Here is a 17760-nt window from a genome sequence, read left to right on the forward strand (position 1 = left end):
AAAATAAATTTGTGCCTTTGTTTTGCATTCAAATATATAAGCTAGGATTTGGTGACCATTACTCCATTACTCATTTCTGTCAATTTTATCTAAACAACCACAACTTGCATTTATATAGCACCTTTAACACAGTAAAACATCCCAAGGAGCGTGATCAAACACAGACACACAAGGAGATATTAGGACTGGCGACCAAAAACTTGGTCAGAGAGGTAGGTTTTAAGGAGCGTCTTAAAAAAAGGGCGAGGTGGAAAGGCCAATGGAGAGAATTCCAGAGCTTAGGGCTCAGGCAGCTGAAAGCACGGCCGCCAATGGTTGAGCGATTAAAATCGGGGATGCAAAAGAGGCCAGAATTGGAGGAGCGCAGAGATCTTAGAGAGTTGTAGGCCTGGAGGAGGTTACAGAGATAGGGAGGGGCGAAGCCATGGAAGGATTTGAAAACAAGGATGAGAATTTTTTTTAAATCGAGGTGTTGCCGGACCGGGAGCCAGTGTAGGTCAGCGAGCACAGAGGTGCCAAGGGCTATTTCAGTGCTGTGGAAGGGTGGAAAGCTGATTGGAGGAGTTCAAACATGGGGTTGCAGGAAAGAAAGGCATGGATTTGGGAGGCGACAACAAGGTCAAGGACTTGAGATGAAACAGCACTTTAAAATACTGTGAGGTACTTGAAATATGTTAACTAGGTGGGAATAAGCATTCTGAAATGGTACTTTTGTTGTTCCTGGCTGAACTAGAAGGACCACTGGTGTAACTTCTTAAATCTGACACATAGTTTATTACTAACATATGCATGTGTAACTTACCTTGGTACAGATTGTGGCATCTGATCCATTACTTTCAAATTTTTGGCTGAGTTCTCAACCCTTGCACCCTGCAGAAATAAAGAGAGAGTCCTTTGTTCTTAAATAATGGCAATTGGGCTGTATATTCATAATAACAGTTTTGAGTTTAAGACTATTAGGCACATGTCTTGGATCCATTTATTTGGTATTTTGAGGATCTTACCTGTTTTCTCATAATGTCCGTGGCCTGCATAATACATCTGGGTAAGAGTCCATGGCTACGAGCCAAAATAACAGCTTGTTCCAGGGTCACACTTAAAGTACTCCTGAACAAAATGAAAATATCAGGACAATTAACATACCCTCTGGATTACATTAACACTGCAACAAAGACAAAACACCTTCTGCACAATCTGCTCAGATGAGGAGAAAAACAAATGAGTTGATTAACTCTAAATCCCATGAAAGAGATCAAATACTTTAAGAGCCATTTCATTTTTTTTCTAAAGCAAATCCATCAATATACAAGATGAATTCTCCCAAGATTAGAATTTTGGTCCCAACGTCATGAAATTTAAAATTATGTCCTGTCCTCCTCCCCATGTGTCCAAAAATGTAATCAGTTAATTGTGCATCTAAAGATGTTGATGTCGCTTCATGGGCTTGCCTGAAAACAACAGGCATTTACTATTGTTTGCTCAAAGTGTTTAAAATTTATAGCCCTATTGTGCAAAACTCAGCATCTTCGTGCAACTTCAGCACTGTACAATTACTGAAGTGTAAAAAAATGCTGAAAATAGTTTAAGCAACACGTTGCTGTTATGTCTGATCAATCTGGTACATGACATAAATCACATTAGAACAATTTGGTTGGACCAATTTGAGGTGAATACACTGTGGATTTAGCAGATTAAAATTGGGATTTTGACAAAAAATACATTTGAATAGCACACCAACACTCTTCATTGACATTTGTTTTTGTACAGCAGCTGACATGGTACAAATAAACAGATACAAATGCAATACACTTTAACCAGAATGGCTTTCTTTGAAAAAGATTTGTGATTTCAACAAAAAACAGTACTAAACAGCACTTGCAAAACACCTTAAAAGGGAAAACATTAATTGTTTGAAACTCAAAAGTTAAACTTTGAGATTACATAAAACCAGTAATGATGGAAGAAAATATATAAAGGTGATAGAAAATAGAATTAAACAGAGGTTGTATTCTGCAAGTAAAACTTGGACTGAATGGTGAATAACCTGAAAATACTAAATTATTGCAGGCTACTGTATAATTAAGAATGTGAGGATTCAGTTTTGGATGACATGCTCTGCTGTAAGTCTACACAACTCTAGATAATAAGGGCATGACGACACGACCATGTGATGCTTCAAAAACCAGGTAGAACAGAAGATTCCACTTGTACTAAGCTTATACTAAAGGAAATGCCGCTGTATAAATGTAAAACAGGATGTCCCAAAGCGCTTCATAAACAATTAATTACTTTTGAAAGGTAGTCACCCATGTAGGAAAATAGGGCAGCCAATTTTCCCACACCAAGTTCCCACAAACAGCAATGAGATAAATGACCAGATAGCCTTTTTTCTTTTTTTAAAAATAGTGGTGTTGTTTGAGGGATAAATGTTGACTAGGACACAGAACTCCTCTGTCATTCTTCTTACACTATCTTGAACAGGCAGACAGGGCCTTGGCTTAACAGCCAAACAAACACTGCAAGGCTACCAGCCAAGAATTGGAAAGTGGGACGAGGCTGGATAGCTCTTTCGGCCGGCACAGACATGATGGGCTGAATGGCTTCCTTCTGTGCCATAAATTTCTATGATTCTATTCTCTAAGAATAAAGCACTCATTAAAAAGTTTTACAATAACCCTCCTCTCAACACAAATTTCCACACCAAATCCAATAGTAAGTTCACTGTCTCCAGTGCAACACGAGGGTTGGCATTTTCTGACTTGCACTTGCCTGCAAGCAACGGGAGTCACTCAGCACATTCATATTCACCTCATCAGTGGCACTGCAGAATTCTCAAGATATGTAGCATTTACAGTGCTTCAGAACATGGGCCTCATCTCTACAGTGCTCAGATTCTGCAATAAAACCCTGCAAAATGTGCCAAGACTGCTGGTGAACTGGAATTTGGCCCATTTATATTCCTAGTCAGATTTCAGGGCAAAGACTCAATGTTCAGCCTTCTGGCCTTCCTCAATGTTACGGAGAACTACCATTTAGTAAGGCAGTGCTGCATGTCACTAGGTTAATATTACAACGCTGACCATGAAGTCAGGATTGCCATGATGGCAGCACTGTGCCATGAACACAGTATGAGTGGGCCATACGGATTTATTTCACAAATGGATGTAAATGTTCAAACATGCCCTACATCACCGGATTCTGACATTTTTACATTATAATTTTTATTATAGCATTCCAAGAGCAAACAGCAAAGGCACTGTACGGTTTCAACTGCAAGACTGAGGTAATTGGACAGATTTAAATTACCTCTGTATACCAGTGCTGCACATAACAATCTGACAAGCTCCAAGCCGGTTGCAGAGCTCCGACGATATGGGCAAGGTTGCAATTCCAGAAGCAGAACTGCTCGAGCTTGTTGTGGACGCTGAATGTTTTGGACTAATGTACAATTCCATAAGTCGCCGAAGTTCCTCCAACGCATTGAGGGGACGTAGCAGCTGCGAGGTTAAAAAAAAGCATTACGTACGAGTCTGGTTTGTGTCACTCTTTTACATACAAAGAATTGCACTGCACTGTGTGCAATACCTTTTCCCCCATCTTTTTTTTTTCCCCCCAGTGGTTTTTGCCTCTGGCAGTATTGAAGCACAGCAGTCTATGCAGGATCAAACACAGCTCAGTGTACATATTCATTCCACATAGCGTCATAATGGCACAGAAGGAGGCCATTCGGCCCGAGTCCGTGCCGGCTCTCTGTAGAGCAATCCAGTCAGTCCCATTCCCCCGCTCTATCCCCGTAGCCCTACAAGTTTATTTCCCTCAAGTGCTGATCCAGTCTCCCCTTGAAAACATTGAGTGTCTCTGCTTCCACCACTTCCGTCGGCAGCGAATTCCAGGTCATCACCACTCACTGTAAAAAAGTTTTTCCTCACCTCCCCCCTGTATCTCTTGTTCAAAACCTTAAATCTGTGTCACCTAATCCTTGTACCATCAACTAGTGGAAACAGCCTTTCCCCGTCTAGCCTATCCAAACCCGTCATAACCTTGTACACCTCTATCAAATCACCCCTCAACCTCCTTTGCTCCAATGAAAACAAATCCAGCTTCTCCAACCTGTCTTTGTAGCTAAGATCCCCCATCCCCAGAACCATTCTGGTAAATCTCCTCTGCACCCTCTCAAGGGCCTTCACATCCTTCCTAAAGTGTGGTGACCAGAACTGGCTGCAATACTCCAGTTGTGGCCTAACCAGCAATTTATAAAGGTTCAACATAACTTCTCCACTTTTGTACTCAATACCTCTATTTATGAAGCCCAAGATCCCATATGCTTTGTTAACCACTTTCTCATTATGTCCTGCCACCTTCAGGGACCTATGCACATTAACTCCCAGGTTTCTGTCCCTGCACACTCTTTAAAACTGTGCCATTAAGTGTATATTGCCTCTCCCTGTTCAATCTGCCAAAATGCATCACCTCACACTTCTCTATTAAATTCCATCTGCCACTTGCCTGCCCATTCTGCTAGCCTCTCTATGTCCTGTTGGTCAATTGATATCACCCTCACTGTTTGCCACACCCCCAAGTTTGGTGTCATCGGCAAATTTAGAAATTCTACTCTACCAGTGGGGTACCGCAGGGATCGGTGCTAGGACCCCAGCTATTCACAATATATATTAATGATGATCTAGACGAGGGAACTCGATGGAATATCTCCAAGTTTGCAGATGACACAAAGCTGGGTGGGCGTGTGTGCTGTGAGGAGGATGCAGAGAAACTCCAGTATGATTTGGACAGGTTGGGTGATTGGGCAGATGCATGGCAGATGCAGTATAATGTGAATAAATGCGAGGTTATCCACTTTGGTGGCAAAAACAGGAAGGCAGATTATTATCTGAACGGCAATAGATTGGGAGAAGGGGAAGTGCAACGAGACCTGGGTGTCCTTGTGCACCAGTCGCTGAAGGTAAGCATGCAGGTGCAGCAGGCGGTTAAGAAGGCAAATGGTATGTTGGCCTTCATAGTGAGAGGATTCGAGTACAGGAGCAAAGATGTCTTGCTGCAGTTGTACAGGGCCTTGGTGAGACCACATCTTGAGTATTGTGCGCGGTTTTGGTCGCCTTATCTGAGGAAGGATGTTCTTGCCATGGAGGGAGTGCAGCGAAGATTCACCAGACTGATACCTGGGATGGCAGGAATGACGTATGGAGAGAGATTGGGTCGATTAGGCTTATATTCGCTAGAGTTTAGAAGAATGAGAGGGGATCTCATTGAAACTTATAAAATTCTAACATGACTAGACAGACTAGATGCAGGAAGGATGTTCCTGATGGCGGGGGAGTCCAGAACCAGGGGTCACAGTCTAAGGATAAGGGGTAAGCCATTTAGGACAGAGATGAGGAGGAATTTCTCCACCCAGAGAGTGGCGAACCTGTGGAATTCTCTACCACAAAAGGCAGTTGAGGCCAACATTAAATATATTCAAGAAGGAGTTAGATATATTTCTTAAGGCTAAAGGGATATGGGGAGAAAGCAGAGACAGGGTACTGAATTTGGATGATCAGCCATGATCTCTTTAAATGGCGGAACAGGCTGGAGGGGCCGAAAGGCCTACTCCTGCTCCTATCTTCTATGTTTCTATGTATTCCAATATCCAGGTCATTTATATACATCAAATAAAGCAGTGGTCCCAGCACTGACCCTTGGGGAACACCACTGTCTACCATCCTCCAGTCTGAAAAACAGACATTTACCACAACTCACTGTTTTCTGTCCTTAAGCCAATTCCTTATCCAAGCTGCCACTGACCCACCTATTCCATGAGCCTCAATTTTGTTAACCAGCCTTCTATGTGGTACTTTGTCAAACACCTTCCTAAAATCCATGTAGACAACATCCATTGCATTCCCTTCATCAATCCTCTCTGTTACTTCATCAAAAAATTCAATTAGATTAGGTGAACACGATCCGCCATTTACAAATCCATGTTGGCTTACTTTAATTAGCTTAAACATCTCCAAGTGCCTGTTAATTTTTTGCTCGATTATTGTTTCTAAAACTTTACCCACCACTGATGTTAAATTGACCAGCCTATAGTTACTAGGATTGTCCTTACACCCTTCATGCACAAAAAGCTGAATAATTATATAGATTTTACAGCACAGAAACCAGCCATTCAGCCCAATTGGTATGTGCCAGTCTTTATGCACCACACGAGCCTTCTTTCACCCCATCAGCATATCTTCTCTCCCTCATGTACTTATCAATATGATCTAAGCAACATTGGCATATCTTGATATGCCTTAAAACGTGAACTGCAAGGCAAATGTTGGTGTTACATGACCTTGCATTAAAGAAAAAGGAGAGCTAATGACAGTATGGTACATCACTGCCAAATTTGGCATAGCTCATTAAGACAAAGAGCAGGATTTACAAGCTGGTTTATGTTTTCATTGGTGTGAGTGACTTCTAATTGCTTGATAATGCTAATTAATCTGCTTGTCCAGTAAACGCAGATTATTCAAAATCATACAAGGTGTTCAGTTAGTAATATGACAACAGCTTGTTTAGACCACTGGAGACAACTTACCCGGTTTATCTTTACAGCTGCAGTAGAAGAATCAGAAGGTAAATTAGACCTTTCTAGATAGAATGCCCTAGGAAAGATCAAAATCTGAGAATTCAGTTCCAATTTAAGAGTTAAATATGTAATGAAAACACATTAAAGAAAAAAGGCACGAGGTACAAAGTTCCTGGATCTGGACAGCCAGGGTAACAGACACCAACAGATCCTTCAACTATTTTTCCTTTTACATCTTCCTGCTGAATTATTCTGCTCTTGAAGCTAAACGATGTCAGTGCCAGAGAATGAAAGATTTTTTCTAAATGCAAGAGTAAATCTCCCACAACTCTGTCCTGATATTCCTTAACCCAGTCTCCAGAATTCCAACTTTTATTGTACCATTGTTTGGTGCTTCAATTTAGTTCCCCAACTGGCCACGATCACCAAAACTTGCTGTGGTAAACCACTGTTTGTATTCCACTGTGTACATGCCTGGACATGCCTCGGCTGACTCCTCCCACAAGTCCTAGTATAAAGGTGACTGCTCCCCAGCCCCCTTTGTATTCTGGACCGGTCGACCACTCGAGGCAGACCTTCATTCTTTTGTTAATAAAAGCCTTTAGTTACTCTCTTAACTCTCAGTCTTTTATGAGTAATTGATAGCGCATCAATTTTATTAACAAAATTTTTATAATGGAGAAGATCCTCACACCAGCATGCCTGGACTTAGATCATCGGGAGGCGGACTCATCCACCAAGTTTACTCACTGGCTTAAGTGTTTCGAAAAATACCTGACCGCCTCCGCAGCAATCAAATCGGACGAGGACAAACTGGATGTCCTGACCTCCAAGGTGAACCACCGAGTGTACTCGGTCATCCAAGACGCGACCTCGTACGCGGACGCTATCAAGCTCCTCAAGGACCAGTACACGCGCCCAGTGAACGAAGTGTACGCCAGGCACCTTCTGGGGAATCGACCGTGGAATACCTTCAGGCACTGTCTGTGCTTGGCCGGGCCTGTGGTTGTAAGGATGTAAAGGCCGCCGTGTACACAGAGGAACTTATCCGGGACGCTTTTGTAGCGGGCCACAGATCCAATTACACCCGACAGCGACTGTTGGAGCAGAGTGACCTCGACCTCAACAAGGCCTCTGAACTCGCACTATCATTGGATGCAGCCTAGCGGGGCATGGATGCCTACTCCTCTGCACCGTGGACGCCGCGGGGAATGACAGCCTGGGACACGGTAGGACCGCCTCATAGCGCCGTGCCACCCCAGCCACGGCCCAACTACCGCAGCAGTGTCCCAAGGCCAGACAGCAGTGCCCCAAGGCCAGAAATGCTACTTCTGTGGCCAAGCAAAACACCCCAGAGCGCGCTGCCCGGCGAAAAATGCGATCTGCTCGGGCTGCGGGAAGAAGGGACACTACGCTAACGTCTGCAGGGCCAAAGCCACCCCGAACCCCAGCAGCGCCGCGTGTGGGCCATGCGGGCCGCCATCTTGGGCCTCCCCGGCCATGTGCGAACCACCGGTACAGCAGCCATTTTGGACGCCTCCAGCCACATGGGGATCATGGACGCCGCCACCTTGGACGACAGCCGGAACGCAGCAGGCCCCCAACACCGCCTCATCTGATACCCGCAGCGACACACCGACCCCTACGCTGGCATCCGTTACACTGGACCAAGCGAGACCGCACCAGCTGGCCAGTTCCACAATGGACATTAAGGTAAATGGCCACGATACAATCTGCCTTTTTGACTCTGGGAGCACGGAGAGCTTCATCCACCCCGACACGGTGCGGCGTTGCTCTCTCCCAGTCCTGCCTGCGCACCAGCGGATTTCTATGGCCTCCGAGTCCCAGTCGGCGGACATCGGCGGCTACTGCGTAGTGACACTCGTAGTAGACGGGACCGTGTACGATCATTTTAAACTTCTGGTCCTGCCAGACCTCTGCGCTGCCGTCCTGCTGGGGTTAGATTTTCAGTGCCACCTTAAAAGTGTTACGATGGCGTACGGTGGACCCCTACCCCCACTCACAGTCCGCAGCCAGCAGCTCCCAAATTGCCCGCCGCGCACCAGGTGCAACCTCGCCACACTGAGTCACACCCCCACCCCCACTGTTTGCTAACCTCACCCCCGACTGTAAGCCCATCGCCACAAAGAGCAGGCGATACAGTGCCGGGGACAGGGTTTTCATTAAAACCGAAGTGGAGCGGCTCCTGAAGGAAGGGATTATTGAGGGCAGCACCAGCCCCTGGCGAGCCCAGGTTGTGGTCGTTAAGACCGGCGAGAAGCAGCGCCTGGTCATCGACTACAGCCAGACAATAAATCGCTACACCCTGCTGGACGCCTACCCACTCCCCCGCATAGCTGATATGGTCAACCAGATCGCGCAGTACCGCGTCTTCTCGACCATTGACCTGAAATCAGCGTACCACCAGCTCCCTATCCGCCCTGAGGACCGCCAGTATACTGCCTTTGAGGCAAACGGCCGCCTCTACCACTTCCTTAGGGTTCCCTTTGGCGTCACCAACGGGGTCTCCGTCTTCCAAAGGGAGATGGACCGGATGGTAGATCAAAATGCGTTGCTGGCCACTTTCCCATATCTGGACAATGTGACCATCTGCGGCCGTGACTTGCAGGACCATGACGCAAACCTCGAAAAATTCCTCCGCACCGCCCAACTCCTGAACCTGACATATAACAAGGAGAAGTGCATATTCCGCACAAACCGCCTCGCCATCCTTGGCTGTGTTGTGGAACACGGAGTCATCGGCCCCGACCCCGACCGGATGCGTCCCCTTATGGAACTCCCACTGCCTCAAGGCCCTGAAGAGGTGCCTAGGGTTTTTCTCCTATTATGCCCAGTGGGTCCCCTACTATGCGGACAAGGCCCATCCGCTGATCAAGTCCACCTCTTTTCCCTTGACGGCAGAGGCCCGCTTAGCCTTCCACCGTATCAAGGAAGACATTGCCAAAGCCACCATGCACGCAGTGGACGAATCCATCCCCTTCCAGGTGGAAAGCGACGCGTCCGACTTTGCCCTGGCCGCTACCCTCAATCAGGCGGGGAGACCCGTGGCCTTCTTTTCACGAACCCTCCAAGGCCCGGAGACCAGACACTCCGCTGTTGAGAAGGAGGCCCAGGCGATTGTGGAGGCTGTGCGTCATTGGAGGCACTACCTGGCCGGAAAACGATTTACCCTGCTCACTGACCAACGTTCAGTTGCTTTCATGTTTAACAACAAGCAGAGGGGCAAAATCAAAAATGACAAGATCTTGAGGTGGAGAATCGAACTTTCCACCTACAATTACGAGATCTTGTACCGGCCCGGGAAGCTCAATGAACCCCCGGATGCGCTATCGCGTGGCACCTGCGCCAGCGCGCAGATCGATAGACTGCGGGCCCTCCACAATGACCTCTGCCACCCGGGGGTCACCAGGTTCTTCCACTTCATCAAGGCCCGCAACCTGCCTTACTCTATTGAGGAGGTCAGGACCATGACCAGGAACTGCCAAGTCTGCGCTGAGTGCAAACCGCACTTTTATAGACCAGACAGGGCCCACCTGATAAAAGCCACTTGCCCCTTCGAGCGCCTGAGCGTTGATTTTAAAGGGCCTCTCCCCTCCTCCGACCGCAATGTGTACTTCCTCAATATTATTGATGAGTACTCCCGTTTCCCGTTCGCCATCCCCTGCCCGGACATGACCAGTGCCACGGTCATTAAATGTCTGAACGACCTCTTCACCCTGTTCGGTTTCCCCAGCTATATCCATAGCGACCGGGGCTCATCGTTTATGAGCGACGAACTCCGTCAGTACCTGCTAACTAGGGGTATTGCCACAAGCAGGACCACCAGTTACAACCCCCGGGGGAACGGACAGGTGGAAAGAGAAAATGCGACAGTTTGGAAGGCCGCCCTGCTAGCCTTAAAGTCTAGGGGCCTTCCAACCTCCCGCTGGCAGGATGTGCTCCCCGATGCACTCCACTCTATTCGGTCACTGCTCTGCACTGCCACTAACGCCACCCCTCATGAGAAAATGTTTGTCTTCCCAAGGAAGTCCACATCGGGGACATCGCTACTGCCATGGCTGACGTCCCCAGGGCCGGTCCTACTGAGAAGGCACGTGAGGACCCATAAAACGGACCCCCTGGTCGAGAGGGTCGACCTCCTCCACGCCAACCCCCAGTATGCTTACACTGCATACCCGGACGGGCGGGAGGACACAGTCTCCATAAGAGACCTTGCACCCTCGGGGGCCGCAGTAACCCACTACTCACTACCACCCCCCCCCCACGATCCGATATCCAGCCCCAGCAGACGGCAGGCCTCGGCCCAGCGACCCGCTCGACATCTACGAGGACGACACGCCTGTGCCACAGCCTACGCGGGACTCGACGCCGGAAGCTCCACTACCCCTGCCGTCGCCACGCCGATCACAGCGGCAGACAAGACCTCCGGAGAGACTCCAATACACTAACTTTTAATACACTTCACCCCGCCGGACTCAATTTTAAACAAGGGGTGAATGTGGTAAACCACTGTTTGTATTCCACTGTGTACATGCCTGGACATGCCTCGGCTGACTCCTCCCACAAGTCCTAGTATAAAGGTGACTGCTCCCCAGCCCCCTTTGTATTCTGGACCGGTCGACCACTCGAGGCAGACCTTCATTCTTTTGTTAATAAAAGCCTTTAGTTACTCTCTTAACTCTCAGTCTTTTATGAGTAATTGATAGCGCATCACTTGCCTACCAAGGTTGGAATTCAAGCGAGGGATAGGTCTGATGCCAGACACTAAACCACACCACTAAGTATCATTTCCAACCACTTTGAATCTTGTTTATTTAATTGCAAAGAAAGTTAAGTTTGTGTGTGTGTGAAGTGGAAGAGAAGTGTCCAATCTTCATCCAACAGCGATTCTTCCAGAATGTTAATGTATGCTGATCTACCAGAAGGATTAAATGCAAATCAGAGTTTACACAAACCTGGCCCCTTCACCATGGGATCTTGGGGTAGACCGGACTGAATCTTTGACCGGACCAGAATACTCCCTTAAGGGAGGATCTTCCAAATAACAAAAAGGTTACAAATTGCTACTTTTTTCTAAATTCATTCAGCAAGTAATTAGCTTACCTGAGTTTTCGATAATAATATTTCACTTTTTCAAGAGAGGTTGAATTAATCTGCTGCTGAAATTCTTCTGCTGACACATTATCTGGAGAACATTGGCCCTCAAGAGCTACAGAGAAAAACAGAATTATTACAACCTTAATCTAGAACCTTGCTGTGGCTGCCTGAAATAGTCACCACACAAAACCGCCAATTATGAGCAGGAAGCAAGTCTTCATGGAATGACAGCAAAGAGCAATCGTTCTGCATACAACTACACCAGAGAGCAATAGTTGAATCATGAATCTAAATTTTTTCTGATTTTTTAAAAATTCTGATTTGTTTTACTCAATTCCTTACAATGTCCTGATGGATGCAAATTGTTACCAAGCACAAGTTTGCTCTTTACAGCAAGTAATGTTTTAGTCAATCTGGCAACAGGCCAACTTGGTTTGAAGCAACTTCTGTATTAGTTAGTATTCTATTGCAGCTTAAATTGATGGTTTATAGAGAAGCCCACTGGAGAAGCTGTGACAGATTACAATACAAGTGCAATGGTTGATCATTCAGAGAAAAACATATTACAATAGAAAATTTCCAATAAGGTTAAGCACTTCATACATACACACAAGAGTTTAGGTGAAGCAAAATGTGTGAAATGTTACAAATAAGACTAGTAACAGTCTTTCGCATTTTATTTTAGACTTACAAGGAAAATGGCAAAGTTTAAAGGAAAGCAATTATACCTTGAGTGAACAGCACCGTGTGTAGCTTTAAACTTCCACCATTCTGAAACTTAGAAGGCAACTCTGCAAAGTTATGACTTTCAAGGTAAAAAATAACTTTCAGTGCTTGCCGGCTTCCATCTATGTGATAAGTGATGGGGTTGTCTGCAAAAATAAAATCAAAATCATCACTTTGTGTTTTGGCATCACATTCCAAAGTAAGATTACGTATCTTGCTGAATCTTCCCCCATACACCACTGGAGCAACCTAGTGCTAGGTGATGGTACACAAAGAAAATTAATGTGAAGTATGACATCTTTAAAGCTTTAAAGGCTCAATTATCACAATTGGCTGGTGAACCCTTACATATCCTCACCCTGTATAAATGCAAGTCCACCACAAAGGCTGCAGTTCATTTTGACTAGGAATAAAAGAAAATAACTAGAATGTATTTTTCAAAGTCTGCTGGGAAGGAAGGGAGGGCGCATAGTGTATTGGTTGCTCCCAAGAAGAAAGCAAAATACTCTGCCAGGTAGGCACCCTTTCTACAGAGAATGCCGACAAGAGAAAGCATCGCCAGCCCAATCAAGTGTTCTGAAAAAAAGTGTTCAGGCAAATCCAAATAGCCATGTGAAAAATACATTCTATATAAGCCTTATTAATGGAATCCCAGATAAAATGAAGCCTCACAGGTCCCGATAGGTTCCTGCTAATGAAGTACAGTAATGGGTGTAATACAGCAGTGCGTAAAGCAATTCACTTGCCACTAGTGAGCCTAAAGTTTGGTTATCAGCCTGTCCAGAGTCTGAGAAACACAAAACAGATGATGATTATATTTTCTACTGGTACAATATGCATAAAATGCCAAACATCATTAACGAATAGCAATTGCTGCTCCATATTGGAATTATGGGGAGGTAGATTAAAAACTAGAATCAGTTTTATTCAGCTCAAGTGTGGGCAGGAATAAAGCATGCATTCATAAAACACTCAATTAGGATACCAGATGAGTTAAAGGTGATTGTTAGATTCAGGCACAAGTCAATCACAGAGCAGGAGCCAGAGCAGAGCAAGCACTGCAGTCTTCCAGAGAGAAATTTAATATCAAGAATCTGCTGGTTCAAAGTTGAGATCACATCAGATGAATGGAATCTTATAGCACAGAAGGCAGCCATTTGGCCCATCGTGCCTGTGCCAGCTCTTTAAAAGAGCTATCCAATTAATCCCATTCCCCTGCTCTATCCCCATAGCCCTACAATTTTTTCCCCTTCAAGTATTTATCCAGTTCTCTTTTGAAAGTTACTATTGAATCTGGCTCCACCACCTTTCCAGGCAGTGCATTCCAGATCATAATTCGCTGTGAAAAAGATTCTCATCTCACCTCTGGCTCTTTTGTTAGTCACAATTGTAGAATGAGTAATTCACCAACTTAATTGCCAAACATTTCACACTGAAGGGAAGGTCTCGTAATCATTCCTGCAACTCAACAGAGGACCCTGAAAGCGATAGCCAAGAAGCCATAAAGGTCCCCTTGGGTCACACATTAAACCAGAGAGAGTCCACAGCATCGATAGCAGCTTGTTGTCCAAATGCAGTTTGTAGTTTTCTTACTACATCAGGAATGGGCGAGTGTTCAATGAGAAGGTATGGTTAAGATGGATGAGAATTTAGATAATAGAATTTAACAGCACAGATGGAGGCCATTTAGCACATTGCACCAGTAACTGCTCTCTGAAAGTTATCCTTTTACCCTGAACCTTTCATCCACCTTCTGCTAATCATAGACTGAAGACATCTTAAAGGATTCCTCCAATTACACAGTAAACCTAACTTTGAGATTTTATAAATTGCAGTCAGGCATTGCAGACTAGGATTGTGCCCATCAGCATGAGAAAACCCTAATGGGCATTGAGCACAAGACTTCAAAAGCCCGAGGTGGACAGACTTACTGTAGCCAGCTAAATCCATCAGTTTATATTTGAACCAGCTGGAGTGCCCGGCAGTGCCGAGGGTTTTTTTGAGGGCATGTTGTTGTTGGAAGAGAGAGAGAGAGAGAGAGAGAGAGAGAGACTGACTGCTGGATTTAGTTCGGGATTAGCCTGGAGAGAGAGAGAGCGAGGGGGGGAAGGAGCGCCTCAGGCCTGGCCCGATGGACCCCTGCGAAGGAAGGAAGGAAGGCGGCGAGCTCTCCCTCCCTCCTTACCTCCCTCACCCCCTCTCTCCCTGCTTTACTCTCTCTCCCTCCCTCCCTGCCCCTCTCTTCACCCCTCTCCCTCCCTCCCTCCCCCTGTCTCTCCCTCCTTTCTGGTACCAGAACGGAGTCAGTCCGACATCAGGAGGCCGGGTGCCCATTGCTCCGAAGCGAGCCCGGGGTTCCTCATTGTTAATGTGGCAGGCCTTTGGACCCGGTTGGCCGGGCGGCAGACGAACACCTTTTGCTGCGGTGGTGTGAGGGGGGGGGGGGGGGGGGGGGGGGGCGGGGGGAGGGAAAAGAGAGAGAGACGCCGCCGCTCACCTGCTCGCTTCCCTCTTCCCCCGGGCTGTGCGGGGGAGAGAGAGACAGACTGGGGGGGAAAGAGTGAGGCGCCGCCGGTTGCCAGGGTAACCCTCCTCCCTCCCTCTCTCCCTCTCCCCCCCCCCCCTCCCGAGCGGCTACAGGCTGTGAGGGGGGCCCGGGCCCGGTTGCCGGGGTAACCCTCCTCCCCCGCCCTCCTGAGCGGCCACAGGCGGAGAGAGGTGCCCGGGCACCGGGGAAAACCTTCTTCCCCCCCACCCCCGAGGGGCTACAAGCTGAGAGAGGGGCCCGGGCCCCGGGGAAATCCTTCCCCACCTCAACTCGCTCCCAAAGTCCCTTCCACACACACACAAAGTGGGAAAAATAAATCAAGAGTTAGGAATCAAGATGGCTGCCACTCACCTCAGCTCAGAAGGATTAGGCCCGTCCACACATGCAATGAAACGCCCCCCGTAATGCACCGATTGGTCAACCATCAGGTTAATCCCCTGTACGATTGGTCAACCATCACGTCACTCAACGCTAATGAGCGGAATGTTGCCGTTTTTTGAACCTTTTTTGTATACTGTCTGAACAATTTTTGTCTGACCAAAAAGTAAATACTCCTATTAGAGTCCCCTAATGATAAGCTTTCTTTTGATATAACCTATGTGTAGGTACGCTCTATAACTTTTGATTGTAGAGACAGACAGACAGAGTTATATATATATATAATTACATCTTGTTCCAATAAAAATACTTGTTGATTGAGGATTTTTTTTTATAAAAGGATAAATGAACAGAAAATAGAGCAGATATAATTGAAAAAGGTAATAGAGGTGGCTCGGTGAGTTGGTGAAATAAAAAAGGCACATACTAAATGGAGGAACATTAATTTGAATCAGACACTGGGAAAAGGTGGTAGCAAAATACTGTGGATGCTGGAAATCTAAAATAACAACAGAAAACGCTGGAAAAACTCAGCAGGCCAGGGCAGCATCTGTGGAGAGAGAAAGAGTTAACGTTTCAGGTCGATGACCTTTCGTCAAAACTGGAAAAAAGTAGGAAATGGAAAGCAGGTTTAGGGGCTGGGAAAAGGGGGAGGGGATGAAAGAACAAAAGGGAAGGTCAGTGATAGGATAGAAAGCAGGAGAGATTAAGAGACAGAGAGAGACAACACAAAGATACATTGCAGACGACACAAAGCTGGGTGGGCGTGTGTGCTGTGAGGAGGATGCTGAGAAACTACAGGATGATTTGGACAGGTTGGGTGATTGGGCAAAAGCATGGCAGATGCAATATAACGTGGATAAATGTGAGGTTATCCACTTGGTGGCAAAAACAGGAAGGCAGATTATTCTCTGAATGGCAATAGATTGGGAGAAGGGGAAGTGCAACGAGACCTGGGTGTCCTTGTGCACCAGTCGCTGAAGGTAAGCATGCAGGTGCAGCAGGCGGTTAAGAAGGCAAATGGTATGTTGGCCTTCGTAGCGAGAGGGTTTGAGTACAGGAACAAGGATGCCTTGCTGCAGTTGTACAGGGCCTTGGTGAGACCACATTTTGAGTATTGTGTACAGTTTTGGTCGCCTTATCTGAGGAAGGATGTTCTTGCCGTGGAAGGAGTTCAGCGAAGATTCACCAGGCTGATACCTGGGATGGCAGGAATGACGTATGAGGAGAGATTGGGTCGATTGGGCTTGTACTCGCTGGAGTTTAGAAGAATGAGAGGGGATCTCATTGAAACTTACAAAATTCTGACAGGACTGGACAGACTAGATGCAGGAAGGATGTTCCCGATGGTCAGGGAGTCCAGAACCAGGGGTCACAGTCTAAGGATAAGGGGTAGGCCATTTAGGACAGAAATGAGGAGGAATTTCTTCACTCAGAGAGTGGTGAACCTGTGGAATTCTCTACCACAGAAGGCAGTAGAGGCCAATACATTAAATATATTCAAGAAGGAGTTAGATATATTTCTTAAGGCTAAAGGGATCAAGGGGTATGGGGAGAAAGCAGGGACCGGGTACTGAATTTGGATGATCAGCCATGATCGCATTGAATGGCAGAGCAGGCTCGAGGGGCCGAATGGCCTACTCCTGCTCCTATTTTCTATGTTTCTATGACATAGAGAGATATTCAAGGCGAGAGGAGGTGGTAATGGGACAGTTTAAGGAACAAAGGATGGCTCTAGATGGGGTGTGAATTGTGCTGGCGGAATGAAGGACAGCTGCCATGTGGGAACTGGGTCCTCAGAGTTGGAGGGTAGTTTATTTGGATAAGGGTAGACGGACGTCAAATGGGGTGTCCACCTGGTAGGATGACATTATCATGCCTTTAAAACCTTAAAGGGAAGTTTATCCCAAACATGGTGTTTTTCCTCCCGGAATGGAAAGTCCAGCAACAGCTCAGTCGAATGATGTGTGGAGAATATAAACTGCAGAAGAATTTAAATGCCAAAGGATTGCAGCTTTTAAGCTTTGGGAAAGAGGCCTTCCATTTATTTGCTAAAATTAGATGTTTTACATACAGATCTCGACTTATCCAGTACTACTGCCATTTTGCCATTTCCAGAAGCAATGAGGTTACATTTCAGGACAGTCTATTTTATGGTACATAGAAGATAGGAGCAGGAGTAGGCCATTCGGCCCCTCGAGCCTGCTCTGCCATTCAATGCGATCATGGCTGATCATCCAAATTCAGTAGCCTGTCCCTGCTTTCTCCCCATATCCCTTGATCCCCTTAGCCTTAAGAAATATATCTAACTCCTTCTTGAATATATTTAATGAATTGGCCTCAACTGCCTTTTGTGGTAGAGAATTCCACAGGTTCACCACTCTCTGGGTGAAGAAATTCCTCCTCATCTCAGTCC

At 46.4% G+C, this 17760-nt stretch overlaps 1 protein-coding gene across 1 annotated transcript in view; it reads right to left on the bottom strand.

Annotated features, from left to right (window-relative positions):
* The window catches only part of prex1 (phosphatidylinositol-3,4,5-trisphosphate-dependent Rac exchange factor 1), a 242446-nt gene that overhangs the window by 4644 nt on the left and 220042 nt on the right, over nucleotides 1–17760 (bottom strand). Inside the window, exons 34-39 of the mRNA XM_086005396.1 lie at nucleotides 12421–12564; nucleotides 11699–11804; nucleotides 6584–6650; nucleotides 3307–3497; nucleotides 1005–1107; nucleotides 803–870 (exon numbers count right to left, since the gene is read on the bottom strand). Coding sequence (XP_085861522.1) covers nucleotides 803–870; nucleotides 1005–1107; nucleotides 3307–3497; nucleotides 6584–6650; nucleotides 11699–11804; nucleotides 12421–12564 — 679 coding nt within the window. The remainder of the gene's footprint in view (nucleotides 1–802; nucleotides 871–1004; nucleotides 1108–3306; nucleotides 3498–6583; nucleotides 6651–11698; nucleotides 11805–12420; nucleotides 12565–17760) is intronic.

This window comes from Somniosus microcephalus, chromosome 13 (assembly GCF_052327205.1).
Source record: "Somniosus microcephalus isolate GS21.2 chromosome 13, FLI_Smic_1.0, whole genome shotgun sequence".
NCBI lineage: Eukaryota > Metazoa > Chordata > Chondrichthyes > Squaliformes > Somniosidae > Somniosus > Somniosus microcephalus.